The sequence below is a fragment of the Cajanus cajan genome, chromosome 3, assembly GCF_000230855.2.
Source record: "Cajanus cajan strain Asha chromosome 3, NIPB_CcT2T_4, whole genome shotgun sequence".
In the NCBI taxonomy this organism is placed as follows: domain Eukaryota; kingdom Viridiplantae; phylum Streptophyta; class Magnoliopsida; order Fabales; family Fabaceae; genus Cajanus; species Cajanus cajan.
The window spans coordinates 77,573,787-77,598,239 of record NC_138519.1 but is presented as its reverse complement, the minus strand read 5'-3'; the positions used below and the strand labels follow the sequence as shown (position 1 = coordinate 77,598,239).

The following is a 24,453-nucleotide window of genomic DNA, read 5'->3' as shown; positions in this document are numbered from 1 at the left end:
TTCACTCTATAACATGTAATTAACATTTTAAGTCACTCAATTTACACGTATCAATCAATATTTTCACAAAATATCACAATAAGTTTTGTTTGAGTTTCCCATAGGAACCACAGGAATTTCATATTATGCAATTACAATCTAAAACATACAATCGATCATACATTCAAAAAACTCTTGTCATTAGGAACATGTAAGGAGAACAAGAGACAAACTAGACGCATTTGGAAAAAAATTCCCGCATTCATAGGTATATAACATACACAGTATTGGAGGGTCAATCTCACTAACTTACATACAATATCTCATACCTAAAGCAAGATTTCTCACTCCCTCCCCCTTGCCATGTTGAATAGAAAAAGACAGATGCGCAAGTTTGGGGTGATTTCTTTCTCCTTCTGGTTCTTTGAACCCTAAACCGTGTAAGCGTAGAAAAACGTAGGAGGGTAAAAATGAAAAATTGATTAGAATTCCTCCTTTTATAAAAAAAAACATAATTTCCCACTAATTCTTCAGTTAAAACACTTAACCTTTGTTTACAAATACTTTTCCCTATTAATTAATAATAAATAATAAAATAAAAAAATCTTTAATTATAAAATCTCACAATATTTTTATATAAAATAGTTATAAATAATCATTAAAGTTAACACATTTAATTGTCACAAAATATAATAATTAATAATAAAATAAATATTAATCAACTCTTATTAATAAAAAATAAATACCAAAATTATTAATGAAATACTTATATTATATTTTATGAAAAATGAAGTATCACAATAAGATAAATAAATATTTAAAAATGATATACTTTTTTTTCACTAGATTTTTATCCCACATAATTTTTTCTATTAAAATTTTAACGAGACATATTTTAAATATTGGACATTATTATCATTTATATCTTCATTATATATTATTTTATTTTTTGTATAATTATTTAATTCATATGTACTTATAAAAAAATTAATTCTCTTACGGTACCAGTAAGATTTTTTCATATTATTTTTTTATTATTTCATTTCTTTTATAACACATGTATATTTATTTATAAAAGACGAATTTACTTGAGTTGTGTCATATTTTTATGAGCGTTAAAACTTATATAATTTAAGGCAAATGTCTCACGCCAAAGATTAAATACCATATAATAAATTTTCATGTTAAAACATGATATAAAATATTTGTTTCAAGATAGTCAATAATTATAATTTTCAATTAATTATAAATTATAGATATAATTATTTATACATACACTTAACCTTAATAATTTTCTTGTTTCAATTATATTTTATTCTATATTTATATTCTTGTAATAATATGTTTTTCTCTGAATTTAAACATTATAATTTAACATATTTTATAAAATAAACTCAATAGAGGCAAAACAAAACAAAGGAAAGACGCCTAAAAATAAAGGAAGCTTCCTTGCGCGTCTGCATTGTCTGCGATCGCTAATGCTACTGCACAAAATCTCACCGTTAATTTCACTTTTGATATATTAAAAGTTAATAAAATATAAACTTAAAAATCTTAACCGTTGGATTGTGAACACAGAATCTCTAATCACAGTAAGTACAGTGATTCATTCAACGGAGAAGCCGCGAAATATCCATGGCATGGCAACGCATTTGTTTTGACATTCTTAATCAAGTTATTTATCCTCGTTCTTTCGTAAGATTTTTGTTTTGGCACAGAGTGATGTCTTTCTCAGGTGCTTTTCTCATTTCACATTATAATTTCATCTCCCTATGAAAGTTTGAAAATTAGAATAAAGTTTTGTTATTTTTTTGCCCCTCCTCAATGAAAATTGCTTAGCTCCGACCCTTGTGTTGATGCTTTTGAATTTGAGGTTATGAGTGATGACCAAATGACTCCTTGTTAAATAATAATAGGTTATACCTTTGGCACCTGGAAAGAAAGTGGAGGTGTTACTTGAATTGGATTATAGGTTCCAATTATCTATTAGCTTGCAGAATATTGAAGCTATGTCTGCTTATGCTCATCAAATGGAACAGCAGTACTCTGCACACGGTCTCTCGGATGATTCTGGTATGTAATGCCAATTTTGTCATTCTTTAGATATAAATGACCGAAGAAACGCCATCATATATTGTGGAACCTGCCCCTAAATAGATTAATGCTTGGTGTTCTGTAATTATTCCGTGTACTTACTATATGCAATTATCGTAGTCATCAAAGGATTAACTTGTAAAAAGTAGTGTTTTTTTGGGATCACAACTTTGTCCTCCCCAACCAACAACAGAAGTAATAGTCATGTTTAGGTAAACTTATCGGAGAAACACTCTAGGAGAGAAAAATGAGAAGAGTAACTAAAATTATCGAATATATAAGATAGTTAATTTGTAGAAGCTGTCTTATTAGTTAATTTGTAGAAGCTGTCTTATTTTTTAAATCTTACTTTAAATTTAAACATAAACTAATTTTAAAAAGAAGTTTATTTTTATTTTTATTTTTTTTTCTAAAAATACTTCTAAAGAAATTTATCCAAACAAATCGTTATTCCACAGGGTGAGGATGACTACTTGAATCACATATGTTGATCGACTTGGTTAAAGCTAAGTGATCCATGTTATGTATATTAACGAGTTTTATGTTTACTGTTGAGGACCTAACACAACCCTCCTCCTTTGTCCGAGCTTGGCCCAACTTTGTCCTCCCCACCAAGATTAAAAAAAATAAAAATAAAAAAGGAGGGAGTGGGGCAGAGATTGGACTCATCAATTGATTTGATTCAAGTTGAACTAGTTTACCTAAGGAATGTCATGACTTGATAATAATACAGAGCTTGTTCTAGGCTATCTTATCCTTTTTACCATCATCTAATTGTATATTTTTCTTTTGTGTTTTCACAGATACGGGAAGCCATTATGAGCTAGAATCAGGATTCTACATGAAATCTTTTACCGCAACAATCTTTGTTGCTTCACTTGTCACCCTTGGAGTTCTACTGATTACTTTGGTGATTTCCTTGGTGATTATGCTGCAATCCTGTCAAAGTAAAACCACCGGAGTTATCGAGCTTCTGAATATAAATGACTATTACAGTTATTGCAGAGTGTATTCTCTGCATGCTGAGATCAATAACTTAGAAGGATATAATCTTCCTAAAATCTGCAGAGACCTGGATGTACACTATATCAAAGGAGGTCAATATGCTAGAGAGTTGGATTTGACTATGTCTGTGGTTGATGATTACTTCAAGAGTGTAAGACCTTCAGAGGATGGTTTGGATGTAGTTTTGATGGACATAGATGACATTTTTCCTCGGAATTCTTATTCTTCCAATTCGTTTCTCAGGTGATTTCTTGCAATTAATGTTTCCTAACATAGGATGACATAAAATATAGGGAAAAAGAGAAAAAGATGACATCAGATACAATTGGCATCGTGTTGTCTAATTTTTTTATTTGTGGGTTGTTAGACCAACTTGTATCGACTTACCAATTTATATCTCTTGCTATTCAAAGCTCTGTTGATTATTAATTTAGACTCTTTATGTAGTTCTTCCAACTGGATGCTGACATTCATTATCTGTTATTGCATCGCATGTAACTTGACAAGAAGTTTCTTTTGGTTTAGGTTTTACAATGGCAGCACTAGCAACTGTATTGAAGAGGCAAAAAATGTAAAACTCATGTTTGTTTCTAGATTATACATGTACCTTCAAACCGGTGGATGGTCTATAATTCTGTTATCAAGAGAGCCTGGAACACGCCGAAATGTAACCATTAATCATCTTGACTCTGCGGGATTAAGAAGTTGGTCTGCCTTGATGATGAGGTATAATGATAAAATGTTCATTTTGTATATCCAATATCTAGCCTTGTTGCCTTATGGGTTCTCAATCGGTTATGCTTAAAATTTCATATTGTAGAGATGCTGTAACATTTCAGAATGTAACATTAATATTAGATATGATTATCTACCAGGCTACAACTTAAGTTACCTTTTTCAAAAGCATTTTAGAGATGCATATTTGCAAACTTAGTTTGCTTTACCAAAAGTAATATAAGAACTGAATCTTATACTGCCAATGATTTGCATTTTTGCAGAGCAGAAGATTCAGATCCTACCAAAGGGTATGAGTACTTTTCTATGCAAAGGAATGTGATAAGGAAGAAGGGCTTCCGAATAAAATGTATCATAAGCAGCCATATGGATGCCATTACCATTCCAGAGACCGGAGTGCGAAATTTTTTGCTTCCAAACACTCTATGTGACAAGTTTGAGAAGTAGATAGTGCATAGATACTGAACGTTAGTTTCATTATTCATCCTTCAGGAACAGAGTTGCTTTCAGTTAAAAAGGTTCTTATTCTCTGAATTCAGGCTTGTTCTTGGTACACATTAAACATCAATACTACATAATCTAATATTAACTCGAGGCATAGAACGGCTCTCCAACCTAGAGACGTGTTTGTTATTTAGTCGTAGATCCTTGCACACCGATGTGTTAGATACAATATTATCATTTTTTTTAAGCTGTAACTTTTCTTATATAGAAATCTTAATGCTTGATAAAAAATATTAAAAAAATCCTAAAATTATACATAAAATATCACATATTGAAATATTTCAGATTTCATAATATTTAACTATTATGATTCTATTTCTAGTATTCCAAGCATGGGCATGCGAGGTGTTTTACGCATCCAAAGTGAGATATACCGAATGCAACGTGCAAAATATCCATAACAGTTATTGTATTCAATAAATTATTGAAATGCTTGTTCCACGTTCCTTTGGAATGCTTAATGATCGCGCATGTTTGGTCATGCATTCTTGACGTGGTTTTCCACGTCCAAAATGAGGCTACTTTAGATAACTTTTTCATCAAAGCTTTGAATTTAATTTTGAGCGTACATCAAAGACATGCAAGCAAACATGCACTAAGTGCGCGTTTGATATGTTTGTATATCGCGTTAAGCCTGCAAATTCACGTCAAAAGAAAACAAATAAAGCAGTAGCAGGCCTGTGTTGCTTCAAGTTGACCCAGATCCAAATCAACTTGATACCGAACAAACAAGCACCAAATAATATCTAGAGGTTTGAAAACGGGCGGAAAAGAAACTCCACTATCATTTATGAGCTATTGTATTATTACATCAATGAGTTATCGATATACACTTTTAAGCTTCCAAGTAACTCACATTTGTAGTACCCCTGAAAATTTCTACCATCACCGTATTGCTAGGAACAGACCACTGCCTAAAGTCCACCTTCTACAAAGTACTGTAACAAGAAAATATTAAAGTATGACAAAAACCTAGAGAGAAGGTGGACCACCAGACTGAAGCCGCTGCAACCACGATATCCTCAAATTAGACTTCTTCAATTGCAGAAAAATTTCCCTATATTCCTGCTTAAGAAATACATCTAAAGCAAACATGTAAAGATCACTTCCTTGCTCTATTTCTTCCATTTTATCAAGGCATTCAATGCATTCACCGATACTATAATTACGTTTGCTTTCAGTGGATGAAACTGCGCTAGCATTCTTTTGAATACTGACACCATTTCTTGATGCAACAGCATCACAACGACATTCAATTTTCACGTCTAAGTTGGCTGTGTCGAGTTCTTTTGAGTGCAAGGGGAAAGTAATAACGCTATCATCACTTTTCCTTTGTTGCAAAGCAGCAGGTTCAGTCTCCCCAGTAACAGTAGTTCCATTAAAGATGGTTTCCAATATGTCAGTGAATTGTAGTTCCTTAAAGCGGAATTGCGCAGCTTCTGGGTTTTCCTATACCAAAATCACAAATGTGAAATTAATAAAGTGGAAATCATGAACTTCCGTAAGATTTGGAAACTCGCAAGGCATACAAACTACATGCAGTTAGTAATTTAACATACCTGTAAATAGTTAATCCAGCCTTCTTCACTAGCCTCAAATTTCTTGTTAGATGGATCCCATTTCATGTAACTGGTGCCAATAAGCTTACACCAAATTTTCCATTGTTCCTTGGTAGAATCCCAGTGATTCTTAAGTTGTAATCTACCATAATTCAAACCAGTTATTGCATAAAATGAATCCATAATGTTCTTCCAACCTTCCTTCGTGAAATGTGTCCCAGGCTTATTCCCCTTTAATGTCTCTTGGAGACATAGATCAACAAAGATCTTATGCACTGACGGTGTCCATGCAGCTTTGACCTTGGGATGTGATGAACTAGACATGCTCTGCTCACTTGGAACTGTACTGATTGGGATAGCATTAACCATAATGGCACTCTTTAATTCACAATCCCGAAAAACATTCCTACGCTTCTTCTCTCGCTCTTTTCCACGTGATGTAGCTGAAGCATCATTCTGCCTTTTAAGCCTCGTTATCATTTCCTCAGTTGGCATAGCTCCATCAAAGATGATGTTTAATTTGTCAGAAAACTGAAGTTCCTTAAACCGAAATTGTGCAGCTTCTGGGAATGCCTGTGACAAAATGACTTCATTACTATTAGTACAAAACAATGAAGTTCTCTTACTATATTAAATGAATATTACTTAATACCCTGAATACCTTTATAAAATTGTGCCAGTTTTCCTCAGAAGCACCAAACTTATTGGTTTGTGGGTCCCATTTCATGTTATCATCACCAATCAACTTATCCCAGATTTTCCATAGTTTTCTGGTTGAATCATAGTGATTCTTAATTTGTTTTTTGTCATATCTCATCCCAGTCTTTGTAGTAAAGGATCCAACAATATTCCTCCAGCTCTCCTTGGTAAAATGTGTTCCAGACTTGTTCCCTTTCAATGTTTCTTCAATGCACAAGTCAACAAATATTTTATGGTATGTAGGTGTCCAAGACGCTTTTGGTGTTGGCACATAGTCAACCATAATGGTACTATCAGATTCATAATCCCTACTAACATTCTTGCGTTTCTTCTCCCGCTCTTTTCCGCGCAAAGTAGATGTAGCTGAAGCATCATGTTGCCGCTTGAGACTTGCAAGCCTTTTCATTTCCTCGATATGATTTTCTCCATCAAAGATGATATCCAGTTTGTCCTTAAACTGGATTTCCTTAGACTGAAACTGTGCCGCTTCTGGTATCACCTGCTACAAGATGGTTTCAATACTATTAATCTGAAATCATGAAGATATCTTACAATCTTGGCTGAACATAAATAATCACTATCCATACCTTTACATAATTTTGCCAGTCTTCCTCGGACGCACCGAACGTTCGTGTTTCTGGATCCCACTTCATGCTACTATCATCAGTCAACTTGACCCAGACTTTCCATAGCTTTCTGGTAGAATCATAGTGATTCTTAAATTGCTTTTTGTCATATCTCACACCAGTCTTTGCATAAAAGGATCCAACAATGTTCCTCCAACCCGCCTTGGTAATTCGCGTCGACCCGGGCTCATTCTTCAGCATTTCTCCAAGGCATAAATCAACAAATATTCTATGGAATCCAGGTGTCCAACTGGCTTTTGAAGCTGGACTGGACATCCTTGTATCATGAAAACGTTCTCCTATTTTCGCATGCAATTTACTAGTAAGAAACTAACAATCAAACCAACCAACTCCAATTTGACAAAATACAACAAGCTCCAATCCTTATTTTCAATTCTCTCATTTGTATCTCTACCAATCACACCCCCAAAGAATAAGAACATATTGCATAATTAGTATATGCAGCAATAACTATTAAAACTAGAATAACTCTTGAGTGGGTAGAAACCCTTTTTCCTAAGATGAATAAGAATGTAAATTTGACACAAAAAGAATAGTAATTAAAAAAAAAAAAAAACAGATATTTGCAACCTCAAATGGATATGATTCACTTACATGCACGTGCTTGCTCTGATGATAATAGGGATCAAAGTATGGGGGGGAAAAGGAATTCAGTGATAATGGGACTAAAATTGAAAGAGGAAAAAAAAAAAAAAGAGAGAGAGAGAGAGAGAGAGAGAGAGGGAGAGAAAAGATTAATTAAAAACGTTGAATTGGTACTATGTATGCATGCGCGACTAGGTATACGAGTCAAAAAAATATTTGGGGAAAAATGGATTAGAGGGAGTGAGAGGAAAAAGGCGAAGTGTTACACCTGAACTTCAAGGACAATGCTGCATTCGGACGTGAATTTGATGGTCGTAAGCGCTTCGGAAACTCGAGATACGTTTGTTTTGTTCTTTTTCCCCTGCGATTAGCTTCTAAAACTTTCTCCCACGCATTGTTTTCTTATTATTATTATTATGATCATTCGATTGCAAATGAAGCCTATTTAGTAATGGACCTGAAGTTAGTTTTGTTCACGACCCAAGTTGAGAGAGCCCAAGGTCTTTTCTAATTTTCAACTGACAAAAAATATATATTTTCTATGAGAACCATAAATGTTATATATACTATATTCAATTCTCGTGTTATTTACAGTTTATTTTATAAGATGAGTGATTTTATATTTAATTAGTTATAATTAAAAATTAACGATAATATATATATATATATATAAAGTTTAATAATATTAAAAATAAGTTAAAAACAATATTAAAAGATAAATATATACTAATTTTTGTTATAAATTATTAAAAAAAAATTGTAGATATCATTAGAACATATATTGATTTTTTATTATCAAAGAACACATTAATAGAAGCGTGAATTTCGTTTTTCTTATATCTACATGTTAAAGGGAAAAATAAACTAAAATAATTAAAATAAAAAATTGTTAAAAGATATAAATATTAAAAATTTGCTATTGAATAACACATTTTTATTATTGAACTCAAATATGTTTTATATACAAATGACACATTCATTTAATCTTTGGTCAATTTATTTAGGAAAAATGCCTCCAATAAAAGTTTGTTTAGTTCTATTCTGAAACTAAAAAACATATTAGTTGGATAAAAGTTTGTATAGAAGTTTAATTGTTAATAGGTATGACAGGAGATGTATAAATATATAATAAAAAAAATTGAAATGAAAAATAATAATACTAATTTATGATTATTAGTTATAACGATTCAATATGTTAGTATACTACTACTAAACAAACATTACACGGAAGACTAAATAACATATATCAACACTAACCGTTATAATACAACTAGTGACTAGTATCAATTATATATATATGCCAATACAAAATATAGTACTAGGTGCAAAATAAACTTAGGTGTTGGTCAACATCTATATAAAATCTAACTACACAAAAGTATCTATCAACAAAACTAGACACCTCCAATGTGCCTATCCTCCAAACTTTATAAGTCTTCCTGCTAATCCTTTCATGTTCTCATACCAAGTAGAATCATCGTAGTTTCAATTACAAGGAAAACATAGGATAAGCTTATGAAAAGAATTTAACATAACAACTTATAAACAACATTCTCATAGCATATTCAACATATAATCAACATTAAACATATTTTAACTACTATCACATAATCAACATGAAATCAACATCACCCTTGTATCAACATGCAATAAATCACATCATAATAGCAATTTCAGCATAACAACTTAATTAACATTAGTGTATTCAACATTTCAACGTATACATCACATTTAATGCGTTATCATGCATGTCAACAACAAAGATTTCCTACATCTTATGGTGAGTAGTTTATGTGGTGTGACACTATTGAATCACAACAGTTAGTATAATATCACAAATAACGGTTAACACTGAGGCTAGAAACAACGGCTAACACAAGGTTAAAACAACGACTAGAATAAGCTAGATTGATTTATCAAGTTTTTCCACTGAAATAAGGAAGTATGATATTATGTCAAGATAGAATAGTTTTGGTATGAGCCTACCACGACATTAGTTTGCAACACTAAGCCACTTATGGGATTAACACACTGATTACCTTCCAAATACCATAACCTTTTACTACTAGGTTAGAGACAAAGTCCTTGACCTAGTACTTTACTCGATTCGTTGCTTTATACATGTTTGTTTTGATCTTACCCACACACAAATACCACATAGAACCTAGAAGAGACAACTAAAAAATAACTTACCCGTTCAGAGGCCAACTTATGCACTAAAGAGTTTCAATCGAGCCCTCAAAGCACTGCAATGTATATTCACACAATGAGATATTAAGTTCAAAAACATCTTTAACTCATCTCTAGTTTCTATATATTGTAGCTAAGACATATATCTAATCCACTTATTTATAGCTTATCAACATAATAGCTTTATCATTTTTCAAGATTCAATCTATCAACTTTAACAACACACAACACTTTGAAAATTACAACATATTAACTTAAACAATATCATAGATCCTTGCAACATTCACAACTTTGATTGAACAACATCATAAATCAGCTTAAGCAACTAAAATAACTTACAACTTTGCAACATGTTCAACTTACTACATATCAACACATATAACATCTTACAATGTCACTTATACAACTTATTCATCATTCATCAATTGTAAAACATCTTTAACAACCAACTTTTCATAATACAATTTGCACTTAACACCACTCGTCAGGTGCCCGACACCATTAAGACAAGGAGCACCCTATCTCACCCATGCCCGACATCACACCACTTGCGCCTAGCATGATTGAGACAAAGAGTACCCCAGACTTTTGTGCTTGGTGTGGAAACACCCATACCTAGCCCCGATCAGGCAAAGGGCTATCCGCCTGACTCACGTTCGGCACCACACACTAGCATCTAACATGAACCCAAGCAAAGACAAGTCTCTCTCCTCATACTCAACATCATTCAACCCAAGTCCAATGAGATTCCAACCTGAGATGAGTCTCTCTCCTCATGTCTAACATTATCGATCTTGTGCCCAACGTGATTGAGACAAAGATTTTTCTTTAAAGTCTTGCCTAATGCCTTGAAGGCACGCTCGACACAATATCAGATTTTGCATTTGAATAGAATTTGATTTCGCTTAATCTCCTAAAAATCAACAAATTCCAATAACATGTAACACAATAAACAACATTTATATAGCCTATACAATAAGATTTCATCATCATATCAACATGCAACTATAATTCAATCAAGAATCAAGCATGAACCTCCATGAACACCCTTTAAACAAAAAAAAAAACCCACAAAACCCTCTCAATTTCATCATTCAATCACTTAACACCTTTAATTAATTAATTCCATTTATCACAACCATAGAATGCACACCTGAATTCAAAATCACAGCTTTCCTTACCTTTTGGAGACTTAAATCCACAAGAGGAGAAGAGAAGGAACCTCATGCAACTATGAATTGAATATTCTGCTTCCATAAGCTTGGATTCTAGCCCATAACTACTAGGATTAGCTGAGAAAATGGTAGGAAAGGCTAGTAAGAAGGAAGAAGAAAAAGGGAAGAAGGAGAAAACTTCTTTTTAGCTTCTCTATAGAGTTCTTGAAAAACGTAAGTTATGAGCTTCCTTTTTAAAAAATTTCTTTTTATACCTTTCTTGAGTCGGCTCCATTTATCTCTACGGCAACCCTCCAAAGATCAATGTATCCTCAAGGTCTCCTAGTCCTATAACTTTCAACAACAACTGTCAAATCAAACAACGGGGTTATGAGATGATAATATTAAAATTTTCCCCAACAAAAATTTTTGTCCCCAAAAATCAATTTACTTGGGAAGAGAAATGGATATTGAATCTTTATCTTGTCTTTCAACCCCCATATAGTCTCACTTGTGGCCACATCCTAAACAACTTTGACAAGATGAATGGTTTTGCCCCTCAACTGTTTCTCCTTACGATCCACAACTACTACTGGTTTTTTTCATAAGTCAAATTATCATTCACCTGAACAACATTGTGCTCCACCACATGACTCGAGTCATGGATATACTTCCTCAATTATGATATATGGAACACGTTATGTAAGTTACATTTTCCTAAGCTATCATCTTCATACAACTTCAACTTGTAGTCTTGTTTATATTCTTATTGCCTTTTATAATGTCCTTTGTAAGTTCTTCTTGAAATTCTAGTTAACCTTATCTGTTTGTCTCTTAGTCAACTAAATATCATTCTCAAAATGAAATGATTATCTTCCAATCACGTCCTATTCAACTACTTTGAAAAATTCATATCTTTTGGTGAGAGTAAAAGTAAGGAATTTTTAATAGTACTAATAAGATAAAAACTTGTTTAAAAGAAAATAATAGTGTATACATGATCCTTGCTTGTTTAAAATTTGTGAAGGATAACGAGCTTAGTAAGATCCCTTTAATGGGTGAGTTTCTTGAGGTTTTTCCTAAGGACATGTCTAGCTTATCACCTTAGAGACAGACTGAGTTTTCCATATACTTGATACCTAGTATCGCACCATATCTACAACACCCTATAGGATGTCCCCTAAGGAGTTAACTGAACTTAAGAAACAAATAGAAGAGCTTCAGGAAAAGAATTTCACTAAGCCAAATGTATCACCTTAGGGAGCATTTGTGTTGTTAGTGAAGAAAAAGGATGGGAGTATGAGGTTGTGTGTAAACTATTGTCAATTTAACAAAGTTACAATTAAGAAGATATATCATTTGTCTAGGATAGATGACCTTGTGGGCCAATTAGTTGGGGCTTGTGTGTTGAGTAAGATAGATTTGAGATCAAGTTACCACCAAATTTGAATGAAGTATAAGGATATTCCAAAGACTACTTTTAAGATCCATTATAGGTAATATAAGTATTTAGTTATGCATTTTGATGTGACTAATGCACCTAGAGTATTCATGGACTACATGAGCAGAATCTTTCACCCCATACCTTGATAGGTTTGTAGTGGTTTTCATAGATGACATCCTTATATACTCCAAGTCTAGGGAAGAACATACCAACCATCTTATGATAGTGTTACAAACCCTTAAGGATAAACAACTATATGTTAAGTTGTTTAAGTGTGAGTTTTGGCTAAGTAGTGTTAGCTTCTTAGTTCATGTAATTTTTTAGGGAAGAATAGTCATAGATTCTTCTGAGGTAGAAGTTGTACTTGAGTGAAAGACACCTAAATCAATTTTTGAGATTAGGAGTTTTCTAGGATTAGTTGGATATTATATGAGGTTTTATAGAGGGTTTTTCTAAGTTAGCCTTGCTTTTGACCAACTTGACTAAGAAGAACCAACCTTTTGTGTGGACTTTAAGTGTGAGGAAAACTTTCAAGAGCTTAAGAGGAGATTAACACCAGTGCACCTGTTTTAGTTTTATCTAACCCTAGTGAGACCTTTGTAATATGTTATGATGTATCTAAGATGAGTTTAAGGGGTGTGCTTATGCAGAAGGGGAAGGTAATAGCTTATACATTTAGGCAGTTAAAAATCCATGAACAAAATTATCCTACTAGTGACCTAAAGTTAGTTGTCATAGTTTTTTGTATTAAAGTTGTAGAGACATTACTTGTTTGGATCTAGATTTGAGATATTTAGTGACCATAATAGCTTTTAGTATCTATTTGACTAAAAAAATCTTAACATAAGACAAAGAAGATAGTCATATTTTCTTAAGGACTATGACTTTGAGCTTAGTTATCACCTTGGTAAGGTCAATGTAGTGGTTGATGCTTTGAATAGGAAATCCTTTTAGGTGTTTACTTTAATGGTTAGAGAGCTTAGTTTGTTAGAAGAGTTTAAAGACTTTAGTTTGGCTTTTGAGTTCACACCTAGAAGTATTAGATTGGAAATCTTGAGAATGACCAATAGCCTAATACATGAGATTAGAAAGGGTTAGAACATTGATCCTTTCTTGCTAAGTCAGGTAGAGAAGTTGAACCAAGAGAAAAAGAGTGAGTTTAGAGTTGGTGTAGATGGAGTGTTGAGGCTTAAGGATATGTTATGTATTCCTTGTGTACCTGAGCTTAAAAAGATGATGCTTGAGGAATTTCATAAGAGTAGCCTTGGTATCCATCCAAGAGCCACTAGGATGTACTAAGACCTGGATGTACTAAGACCTTAAAAAAATGTTTTGGTGGCCTAAGATAAAGAGAGAGATAGGAGAATTTGCCTATGCTAGCTAGCTTATTATTTATATATTATAGTATGCAGAATAAAGGATGTCACAAAATCAAAAAATAAAATTGATAGAAAATTTGAAAATAAAAAAAACGAGAGAATAAGTAAGAAGGAAAAAAGGATTGTATCGATAAAAAAATTATGCAAACCTATTTGTGTGATTTTGTGTTGCATAGAAGAAAAAGTACATGAAAAAAAAAGCATATAAGATAAATATGAAGTAGCACACGAAAATAAATTAAATGAATAGAAACTTTTATAATAATGAAAATTAAGAGAATAAGTAAAAAAGAAAATTAAAAAATAAAAATAAATTGTATCGAGAAGAAATTAATTAAAGAAATCCTTTATGTGAAAATGTGGAGAAAGAAAAATGAAATATCTATAAAGATTAGAGAATGATGATGAAGGTTTAGAATTTAGAATTTAGTTATAAAATAAAATATTCTTTTTTATTATAATTTCAGTTAGGATTTCAAACAAAATTTATTTTTAAAATTTAAAAAAAAATACAAAAGAACTTATGTTATTAAAAAGACTTTAGTAACCTTAGATTTTACATGACGAAATATAAAGATGCCTAATAATATAAAATTGTTAAATTTTATTATATCTAATTAAAAATTATAATAAATTATGTTTATAATAAATATTATATTTAAATATATAAATTATTTTAAATTTATATAAATAAATATTTTCAAACGTATAAATTATATTTTAAATTTATAATAAATAAATTATGAAATGACAAAAAAATTATTTTTAATTATTGATAATTTATTTAAAAATTATTAAAATTTGTTAATATATAAACATGATAGACAGAAAAAACAAATTATATTATTTAAAATATTTCTCTAGTCAAATTTATTTTTAAAATATTAAAATTTAATTTCTAAATAAATATGAGAAATAAAAATTAAATTATATAAAAAGTTAAAAAAAAATTAAAATACTATAGCGTAAAATAAAAGTTTACGTTTAATTAATATATATATATATATATATATATATATAATTTATGCAATGTATATACATATTTATAATATATAATTAAAATTTATAATAAATTATATATATAAATGTTAATTTTGAATATATAAAATATTTAAAACTTGTATAAATATATTTTAAACATATAAATTATATTTTAGATTTGTGATAAATAATTTATATTTTAATAAAAATATTATTTTAAATCTGCTTGTCAAATAAAAACTCCTAACAACACTCCCACCCAACATAAATAACAATTTATATTTATCATATAAATATATTTGTGTTAATTAATGTGTTATATTTACGGTCAAATTAATGATATAAAACAACCGATCAACATAATAAAAAAAACATGTAAAATTAAAAATGTCAGGTGGTAGAAAATATGGTTTCAAAATAAAGTAAAAAAATAGATAAAACTATAAAACATAAATAAAAAAGAGTAATAAAGTCAAATAAATATAAGCATCAATTATTTTGAGACAACTTTTTTATTATTAGTATATTTAATCCACACTACTACTTTTCAAAATACAAAAATTAGTAAAATAAGCTAGTTTTTGAATAAAGTCTCCTTTGATACATATGATCATTAACAAAGTGTTTTCCATTCATGAGATCAAAGCAACTCACTTAACAAAGATTCATGTGTCTATCAACTGTGTAGGAAGTAGTTGGATAACCTACAGTAGTGTTTTTTGTTTTTTTTTTAATGATTCTAAACCTAATTGCTTGGGGTTTGGAAAGAGAAATAGGCAAGAGCACCTACAAAGGGTGCATTGATGTAGGTTGCTGGCTCTGACTGTTGATAGTTATTTCTATCATCAGAGAAATTGTCACTGCTATCGGGACCACCAACTATGGCTCCAACCAGGACATTAGGATTGGGCGAACTAGAATAGAGGTATTGAAAGCCATCGTTGCAGGAAACATGCTGGGAGTGGGCGTGCAGGGAAGGCAGAGAGGAACCCCTGTGGTGGATATGCATTGGATACCTACTCCCAAAACCCACCATATAAGACATCTTCCTGGGATTGTTGCCTAGAATGTAATCCACTTGTGTCTTAGCCAGTGTTACGAGGTTTTGCCCCGTCACTCTTGAACTCCCACATGAGACACCACCACCGTTTGAGTTCAGGTACTTGGCGTATGTCAGGACAAGGAAGCTCGTCGATGTCACGTATTGCAAATTGCTCTCACTCCCTTTGTATAGAAGCCCCCCTGCAAATAAAAAAAAAACATTCATGCTCACATGCAATTTTTTTTTTCTTTCTTCAATTGTAACAAAATTTGTTTGAAGTCCTTTTTTTTCAGATTTATCTTGTACCAAAAGCAAATCTGTTTTCACTCAGGTAAGAAAGTTCTAAATAATGAATTGGTGGCTGGCACTAATCAAGAAATCAAACATGGAAAAAATAATTATTGGAAAGTATCACACTCTAACTTTCATCATGTCCACTGTAACATTCTAATGAAATTTTGCACATTTAATTATTTTGTTAATTGAGTATATGATGTTAATAGTTGACACTCATGTAACACATTGATTATTAATGTAAAATATTGTTTGTCTGTGTAATATGTTAATTGTTGACATGGATTACTAATGTAATATAATATAATATGTCATGTTAGTCAATTAACGAAATAATAAAATAAAATGTTTAAAATTTTAAAAATTAGATGATAAAACTTGTAATTTTAAAAGTTATTTTATAAAATTCACAAAATTACTAAAGATGAGATTTTTTTTTTTAAAAGTATATAGTTTTTTACTAACTGAACCATGAGGATAAATATTAAATAATCCGGATTGCTACCTCTTGTGTACTGAGCTTGGAAACCTGGTGTACCCGACATTAGAGAACATATGTAATTGTCTGCATGTGCCTTATATAATTGGAACTCTTCAGAATTTTTCTCCAGGAATTCCTGTCACCGTGTCCGTGCAAAACAAACCTTTTAAGTCATATTCATGTGTGTGATGTCATTTAGGGCCTAAGAAAATGAAGTTAATAAAAGTAATGAGAGCCAAGCAAAAAGGGTACCTTGGATAGCAGGACTTTGGTCCCAGGTCGCTTGTCATCCCAACTGAAGGAGTAATCATCATCATCTGCACCTAATATGTGGCCATTGGATCGTATATATTGTATGTATGAGCTAATTCCCGAGGCTTTATAAATCCATGATGCACCCCACAGAAGCTCATCCTAATTGCAACCACATGTTCAAAACATAAGCCATACATACATGTGATTGATATATTTCAAATTTAAATAAAACGCAATTAAGTAGAATTGTGTTACAACTTACATGGTATCCAGAGTAAGAGCAATAAAATGGACACACAACCGAACTAAGAGAGTCACTATAAGAACCCCTGTAACGATCTGCAAAATTGAATACCTGCAAAGTAACATTGACAAAATAATTAGTAAATTGTACACTTAGCACGAAATGAAAATGGGGGAACAGATTATTTATTATATATATATATACTTTGATGGCTGCTTGAAGCAACTTGGAGGAATAGGTGGGATCTGAATCTTTGAATACTATTGAAGAAGCTGCCAATGCAGCTGCTGTCTCTGCTGCTACATCTGATCCTGGGTTTTGAGCTGATACCTTGTACACGTTGCGGGGTGTGTCCATATCTTCAGGCCTTTCCCAACATTTGTGATCCATGTTAGGGTCTCCTACCTGTAAGCATTATCCGTTCAAGTTGGCAGTTGTTGTGGACAACGGACAATATCTTTTGAGATTCTACATGTTTGGCTTTCTCTAATGCACTAGTTTTATATTTTCGTACAAGTTTTTCAGGTAAAAGACTATTTTAGTCTCGTATTAACCCTTGAAAATAAAAATTAAGAAAAAAATCCATAAAAGTACAATTTATAGATAATTACATGCAACATGAATAAAGTAATTAACATATATTTAGAGACTAAAATGACAATAAGTAACCAACTTTAAAGATTTAGATAAAACAGCTGAAAATTTTATGGACTTATTTACATGTTGGTCTTGCAAGATTTAATTAAGTTCAAATTAAGCATAATACTATTTTAAAAAGATAAGTTTGAGCCTAACTCAATCTTACAAAATTGATCTCTAAGATAAATATTATTCTCCACTTATATACTTCATTTTAATCATACAAGTTTGTTAGCAATTAAAGTTTGCTCACTTGGACATATAATGTGTCAGGGGTGGTGGTGGCTGCCTTCAGTAGGTAATCCGTGCTCCACCTGATAGCAGCTCTAGCGTTTTCAATCTGCTCCTGCATTGAGCTTCCAAATTCAATCACACTCCATGCTAACAATGTAGTGGTAAAGGCCATTGGCAACCCAAACTTGACGTTATCTCCAGCATCATAATAGCCTCCTACTAGGTCCACCTGAACAAGATTAATCGTGGTTAAACTGTATGAGCAAAAATAGCCAGTTTTAATTTAATTTAAACTAAATTTTACATATATATACATGATAAGAAGAGCCATCAGACAATGCAGAATCTCCCCTCCATGTTAGTCGCTGGTTGGAAGGCAATTTTCCTGATCTTTGTCCCTCAAAGAAGAGAATGGATTTCTCAAGAGCCTCGTGATACTCTTGCCGTGTGAAAGCTAAGCTTGGCTGACCAAACCAACATAATGTTAGGAACAGAAACTGCAACATTAGTGAAAATGTGGTGGTGACTGAAGCCATCCCTTTTGGCATATTAAGTGGCAGAATTATTACAGAATGGAGTGATGGTTTGTTTAGAACGTGGAAATGGATGATAGTATTTATAAAGCAGGAGAAGTAGAAAATTGGGAGGTTAATTTGTTAACTTGACGTTAATGCTCACTGGTCACAGTCACATGATCAACTGCGACAAATCGGGCTAGCAGAAAGTCCAAATATGTGACTGCTTTATCCATATTATTGGATCCTTGAGCTAAAAAGGCCATTTTCACAAGAATATAGATCAACAAAAAGACTTAGGATGAAACTTACATACAAGATTATAGGTGATTTTGATATTATTCTCTTACCATAACTGAAAATTTTCACTTTAGTAATATGCATAATAAAGGATTATATTAAACATTTAGACGCATTAAGGAAGTAAAGTTTATAATACTGTATCTAAATTTTGTCCATAATCAACATGTAGGCAAATAACTATGTTCTTTAAACATGTCTTCACGACTCTGGGTTCTTGTGTACAAAAGAATATCCGTTGGAAGAAGTTAGTCACTTCAATAGATTTTTGTAGGGATTAGCTTATGGTTTTCGGCAATAGATACTCTAAATGCACGTTTTGTTAGAATATAGATGTTACTGTGGGTTACTATTGGCATAACTTACGGCAGGAAATTCTTAAATTTGTTAAGTTAGGTATATGGGGTGCCAAAATTTGAGGCGTGGAAAAGAATAAGAAAGTGTAATTTGTCTGTAGCAACGAAGTCACGGGCTCAAAACTAGAGTCACATGAGGAGCCAAGTTGAAGGGCACGAGAGAGTAGCAAGTCATAGCAAAGGTGAAGGAAGGTTTGCATGAGAACATTTTTAATGAATTTTGTAATGGCACAAAGCCAATGAGAAGAAGGGTAGTATATATCACGTGATAGGGATGTTCACATGAATGGTCAAGGATTCCTGCATTTCTTTCGGTGGGAAGAGGGAAAAGAAGTGCAGCATCTTCTAAATTGCAATGCGCGAAAGAGATGCGCCATGATTTTGGGTTTTACTCCACCCCAATTCTCATTGCTCCTCCTACCTCTTGTTTATTAAATTTTTAATTTTGAATTTAGATTTTGTCATTTGATACTCGTATTCTAACATCCGTGATTCGGAAAATTGACTGGACTAATCCCAAGAACCCGCTAATTTATTTTTTTATTATTTCTACCAAAAAACAAAGTTTGGATTAGGGGAAGATATCCTGCTTCACACGCCTCAATTAGGATTTATGGTTAAATTTACGTATTATTTATCATGACAAAATTTGATAATCTAATCTAAGTCACACTAGGTGAAGAGAATAGTCTGATCACTATCGATAAAAATGGCTAATTTAACAAGATGAACCTGTAAATGAATTATGTATAATTTGTATTCCTTCCAATTCTTTATATAAGGAAAAAAAATTAATTTACCGAAACCGCTAAAAATATTAGTTAAGATAGTTAGTTTCATTTAAATATATAATAAATTTTAATTTTAATCTAAAATACTTTTATAATTAAATGGTTTGAATAGTAATATAACACATAATTAAAGGACACATTGATGTTCTACCAAAAAACAAAAAGGACACATTGATGAACATTTTGTTTCCTTTAATTATTATAATAATTAATACATCTAAAAGTGAGTTTTTATTTTTTTTTAATTAGGACAAAAATCAATTTGTTTCTTATATAGATGTAAAATTAAATCTACCAAATACTTCTAATTTAATCAACTAATAAACTTTCATTTTTCAATAACTTTTTAACTTTTAAATTGACCTTTTTAATTTCATTTTGTGTTCAATTTTATTTTTCAAAAACATACCAAAATTTGAACTTTGGAGATACCGTAGATTCCATAGGAGATTTTTATTCCATCAATTATATTAAGGATGTGGAGAAATTGAAATTAATAGCAACAACACGAGATTTTTTGTACAACGTAATTCAGTAAGGATAATTCCCCGACTCCAAAGCATAACATACATTAGAATTAAAAGCCCGAGTTCAAAGGACAAATCAATAGGGTAGGCTGGTGAAAATCCTAAGTTACTTTTTCACATGCAGAGGTGTAAGTTCCACATCTTTCTATATTGGTGTACAGCATTACAAATATCTTAATTGAAAATTCTTGGTATAAACATCAGCCTAATCTTGCTTCTCTTCGTAACACCTGGAAGATAGAAACCCAAAAAGGAAACCATCAGTTGTGAATGTATGCGTACACATGACAAGCAAAACCAATGACATGAGATTAACAAAAGACAAAATTTAAGGGAGTTTGAGTAGCAAGCACAAGACCTAGGTTCAAACCTTATTGCCAATATTGTACACTTTAAAAAAATAAAAAGAAAAAAAAAATCAATGACAATGTACCTCTTCAGCAAATTTTATCAAAATTGTTGTCCGTGGTCGTTGTTGACCTTCCATGGGCACAAAATGAGCTGTTACAACAGCAGGAAACCCAGCACCATCCAAAACGCCCTTCATTGATGAATGAAACAAAAGAAAACCACTGATTGAACCTTTCTACAAGAATCAGATAACTAGTTGACAGTAACTGAACAAAGCAAAGAAGCACTTACCCGTACTATTCCAGCAACAAATGCTCCACAGTTAAACGTTCCCATGTCCTTTGGGATAGAAATGAATCTATAAATCAGAGATCAAAATGCTTATTACTAATTGATGAACAAAAATCCAGTATGTGTAACAGTCAAATAAAATATTGAGACTGAAATTACTTGTTTACTAGGAGCTCCTTTTCACTAATCATGTATTCATCTTCATGTTCAGTTCCTTTCTCCAGTGAATCGGCTACCTGATATAAGACAAATAAAAAACAACACATTGAAACTCAGGGAGCTGCTAAAAAATTAATATAGTTGCGAACTTTACATTCCAAGGAAAACAAGTATATGAAGCAGCCACAACAGAAGAAATAGTACTTGATTGTTACAAAAAAATTGGTAATAATGCTCCATTTGGCACAAGTCACATCTCTTGCACCATTGATTATGATTATGATTATAAGTTTATAACTACAAAACATATGCCCAGGTATTGAATAATTTTCACAGCTAATACATTATTTACGTGTTTCAGCTCTCTGACACTAGATCTGCATAGTGAACCATACATATAAACTTTTAAAAGACACAGGGATATCATGATATATAACGCACATGCCAAAATATATGATTGATCAAGAACCAAGATTGTAATATAATATACTGGTTGATCAAGAACCAAGATTGTATCAAATGTATTAATAATTCGTTGTATAAATATTAAATAAGCAAACATGATGATGATCAATCCAACCCAATATGCCCTCCAGCACCAAAGCCGTGGTCTGTTCAATCCATGAGTAGCGGAATATAACACTCTGACCAATAGAATGTAAAATAAAACCACTATATACTTATATGTTCAACATTTAATGGGCCTTTGTCTTGGAAGTGATATATAGTACTTCAAATCCCAAGGACCATATCAAGGTAAACCTTAAGGATCACTGGTTAAATTACTGCAAAAAAAAACCCCACGAGCTTGCTGAATCCAACCATCATAACTTCCAAGAATGAACAATCACAACAGTTTTTTTTTTTTTTTTTTATAAAATAATCTATCTTGTCCTTTTATGCATGCCTCACAAAGATAATCTCATTTTCAAGATAGTAATGTGAGTATTTCTTCTCACAGAACTTCGCAAAACCTTTTTGCCAGTCTAGAAATGCCACACCATAACAGAATGACAAATGATCAAAAACTAAAAAATCTCATGTCTGTAAGCAAGGATGTTTCTTGTCATTTTGTAACACGACATTTAAATTTAATTCACCTTTTCAAATTGATAAAATTGGGGTAATGAGGGAACATAAGCAAATTTTGATAAAGGAGCTCACCTTTCCAAATAATACTTTCCACACTGTACTGTGTACAAAAGAAAGAATACCCAACAGCCGTGTCTCCCTTCTGTTTCCCTGTAGTTTCAGAACAAATCTATATCAATCACACTAACCTCATGCAAAAACACAAGATATTCCACCCACATGGCCAAACTCAAATCAGCAAGTGTCAATTTTCATTTTTCAATATACGCAAACAATTAACTTGCTGGCCCAATGAATTTACAAGCTCATCTTTGAACCATGATATTAAATGGACAAAACACTATTGACAGAACATATGATTTGCATGGATTCTCTCACTTCAGAGATAGAATGTTAGCATGCCAGAAGAGTGGATGAGTCTGTTTAAGACAGAAATAATGTAAAAATGACCTCTATTAGTCGGTAAATTAAGAATTGTTGATTATAATAATGGATGGCTGGGTTGCACAAACACTGATAAGACTTTTTGTTAGTAACAAATTTTCAATACCAAATAATCATAATCAAATAGCATATAAAGTGTATAAATAGTTAGGAAATTGCCCCAGGCTCGGATATCATGAGGGATGATATAAACCCACGTGTTTTCTTCCCCATCAAGGCTCCAACCTCGCGCTTTAGTCCAGTAAACTAAACTATAGTCCAGTATCTCCTCTTATCAGGGTCCAGAATTACTAAATTTGATTTTCTTGATATTTAAATTCTGTTATGAAAAACAAAGAAAACGTTTACAAAAACTTGTGATAGCAACCATACCTTATCTCTGTGGCAAAGCAGCTCAAGAACCCGCGCCCCAACTGCGTATCCAGCATCCTCCAGTCTGGTAGATTTACATTGTTAAATACTAATCCAATTGCCGTCAATTTGAATACATACATTACAATAACAAAGCATCAGAAAATGGCGTTTTCAAGCCAAACCAGTCTTTACTTCACATTGCCTAGTGTTTTCATCTCTTCAAGCTTCGTAAGTTTCAAACAAAGTAAGAAGGCACCATTGAGTTATAATTAAAAGGTTAGATCAAGTGTTTACTGTCACGGATCCAGGGAAACAAATCATCCTCAATAAAACTTATGGGGAAACTGAAACAAAACCAAATTAGAGTTTCTCTTGCAACCGATGAAAGAGGAAAACAACGACCTTCGTTCGAGCTCGCCAATGTTGTCGACCTGCGTTTGGTTGTACTGAACAAGCTCCGAGAACAAGAACGCGAATGCACTCAAACTAACCTGCAGAAACACATCAAATTAGCCGTAGAATTTGAAACGCGTAATCAAAGTTGTGAATAAGGCGAGATCTGCGTTATTGATCGAGTGGTTGAAAGAGAATCAGAGAAGAAAAATCGATATGATCGAGTAAGTGTTTGGGAATATAAAGGACCTCTTGCTTGCCCTTGGTGAGGGGCTTGTCGAGGACGTTACCGTACTGCTTAATCTTTCCGACGCCGATCATCCTCTTCCTGCTTCTGTTTCTTAGGTTAGCGGAGATTTGGGTACCCTTTCATTTTTGTTAGGCTATGTATTCAAGATTTAAAATTTTTTAGAGTATTTTTGCATTGAAAACTCCTTAACAATAAAAAATTAATTAATTAAAATATATTGTTGACTTAAATATGTGCATGTTTTGATTTTATTTTAGAAAAAACAATTCTTTGTTTTTTCATCTTTATAACTTTAAATTATTATTTTAGTTTTTAATTTTTTACTAGCATGTGACATTTTTTTAATTATTAATATATTTATTAATAGAGTACATGACCTTCACGAAAAAAAAATTATATAATTATTTCAAATAATATTTACAATTATCTATATATTTTATATTCACGTAACATTTCTAAATATTAGTAAAAAAATTTAAAATAATT

General features: G+C 32.0%; 4 protein-coding genes across 7 annotated transcripts; 1 reads left to right on the top strand and 3 right to left on the bottom strand.

Moving 5' to 3' along the window:
- Positions 1 to 1,577: 1,577 nt before the first annotated feature.
- Positions 1,578 to 4,347, top strand: LOC109798623 (uncharacterized protein At2g39920). Its single transcript, XM_020358965.3, has 5 exons — positions 1,578 to 1,714; positions 1,896 to 2,052; positions 2,877 to 3,321; positions 3,604 to 3,804; positions 4,077 to 4,347. The coding sequence occupies exons 2-5, from the start codon at positions 1,989 to 1,991 to the stop codon at positions 4,258 to 4,260; spliced, it is 894 nt and encodes a 297-aa protein (XP_020214554.1). The 5' UTR covers positions 1,578 to 1,714; positions 1,896 to 1,988; the 3' UTR covers positions 4,261 to 4,347.
- Positions 4,348 to 5,084: 737 nt separating this feature from the next.
- LOC109803186 (Myb/SANT-like DNA-binding domain protein) lies at positions 5,085 to 8,229 on the bottom strand. Of its 4 annotated transcripts, none has more exons than XM_020364644.3 (5): positions 8,076 to 8,229; positions 7,163 to 7,500; positions 6,538 to 7,077; positions 5,877 to 6,449; positions 5,085 to 5,766 (listed from the first exon to the last, which is right to left on the bottom strand). In XM_020364644.3, exons 2-5 carry the CDS (start codon positions 7,475 to 7,477, stop codon positions 5,290 to 5,292), a joined length of 1,905 nt encoding a protein of 634 aa, XP_020220233.2. In that variant the 5' UTR covers positions 7,478 to 7,500; positions 8,076 to 8,229; the 3' UTR covers positions 5,085 to 5,289. The 4 variants fall into 4 exon arrangements, with proteins under 4 accessions (XP_020220233.2, XP_020220250.2, XP_020220240.2 ...); XM_020364661.3 differs by having other exon boundaries at positions 6,538 to 7,074; XM_020364651.3 differs by lacking the exon at positions 8,076 to 8,229 and adding an exon at positions 7,817 to 8,069.
- A 7,193-nt stretch (positions 8,230 to 15,422) lies between these two features.
- On the bottom strand, positions 15,423 to 18,940 carry LOC109799375 (endoglucanase 1). Its single transcript, XM_020359916.3, has 7 exons — positions 18,459 to 18,940; positions 18,164 to 18,373; positions 17,476 to 17,676; positions 17,290 to 17,382; positions 17,025 to 17,186; positions 16,797 to 16,908; positions 15,423 to 16,197 (listed from the first exon to the last, which is right to left on the bottom strand). The coding sequence occupies exons 1-7, from the start codon at positions 18,690 to 18,692 to the stop codon at positions 15,701 to 15,703; spliced, it is 1,509 nt and encodes a 502-aa protein (XP_020215505.1). The 5' UTR covers positions 18,693 to 18,940; the 3' UTR covers positions 15,423 to 15,700.
- Positions 18,941 to 20,544: 1,604 nt separating this feature from the next.
- LOC109799383 (Transport protein particle (TRAPP) component) lies at positions 20,545 to 24,125 on the bottom strand. The gene is made up of 8 exons (XM_020359928.3): positions 23,967 to 24,125; positions 23,727 to 23,815; positions 23,343 to 23,406; positions 22,599 to 22,676; positions 21,435 to 21,511; positions 21,276 to 21,342; positions 21,067 to 21,174; positions 20,545 to 20,863 (listed from the first exon to the last, which is right to left on the bottom strand). Exons 1-8 carry the CDS (start codon positions 24,036 to 24,038, stop codon positions 20,834 to 20,836), a joined length of 585 nt encoding a protein of 194 aa, XP_020215517.1. The 5' UTR covers positions 24,039 to 24,125; the 3' UTR covers positions 20,545 to 20,833.
- Positions 24,126 to 24,453: the final 328 nt, after the last annotated feature.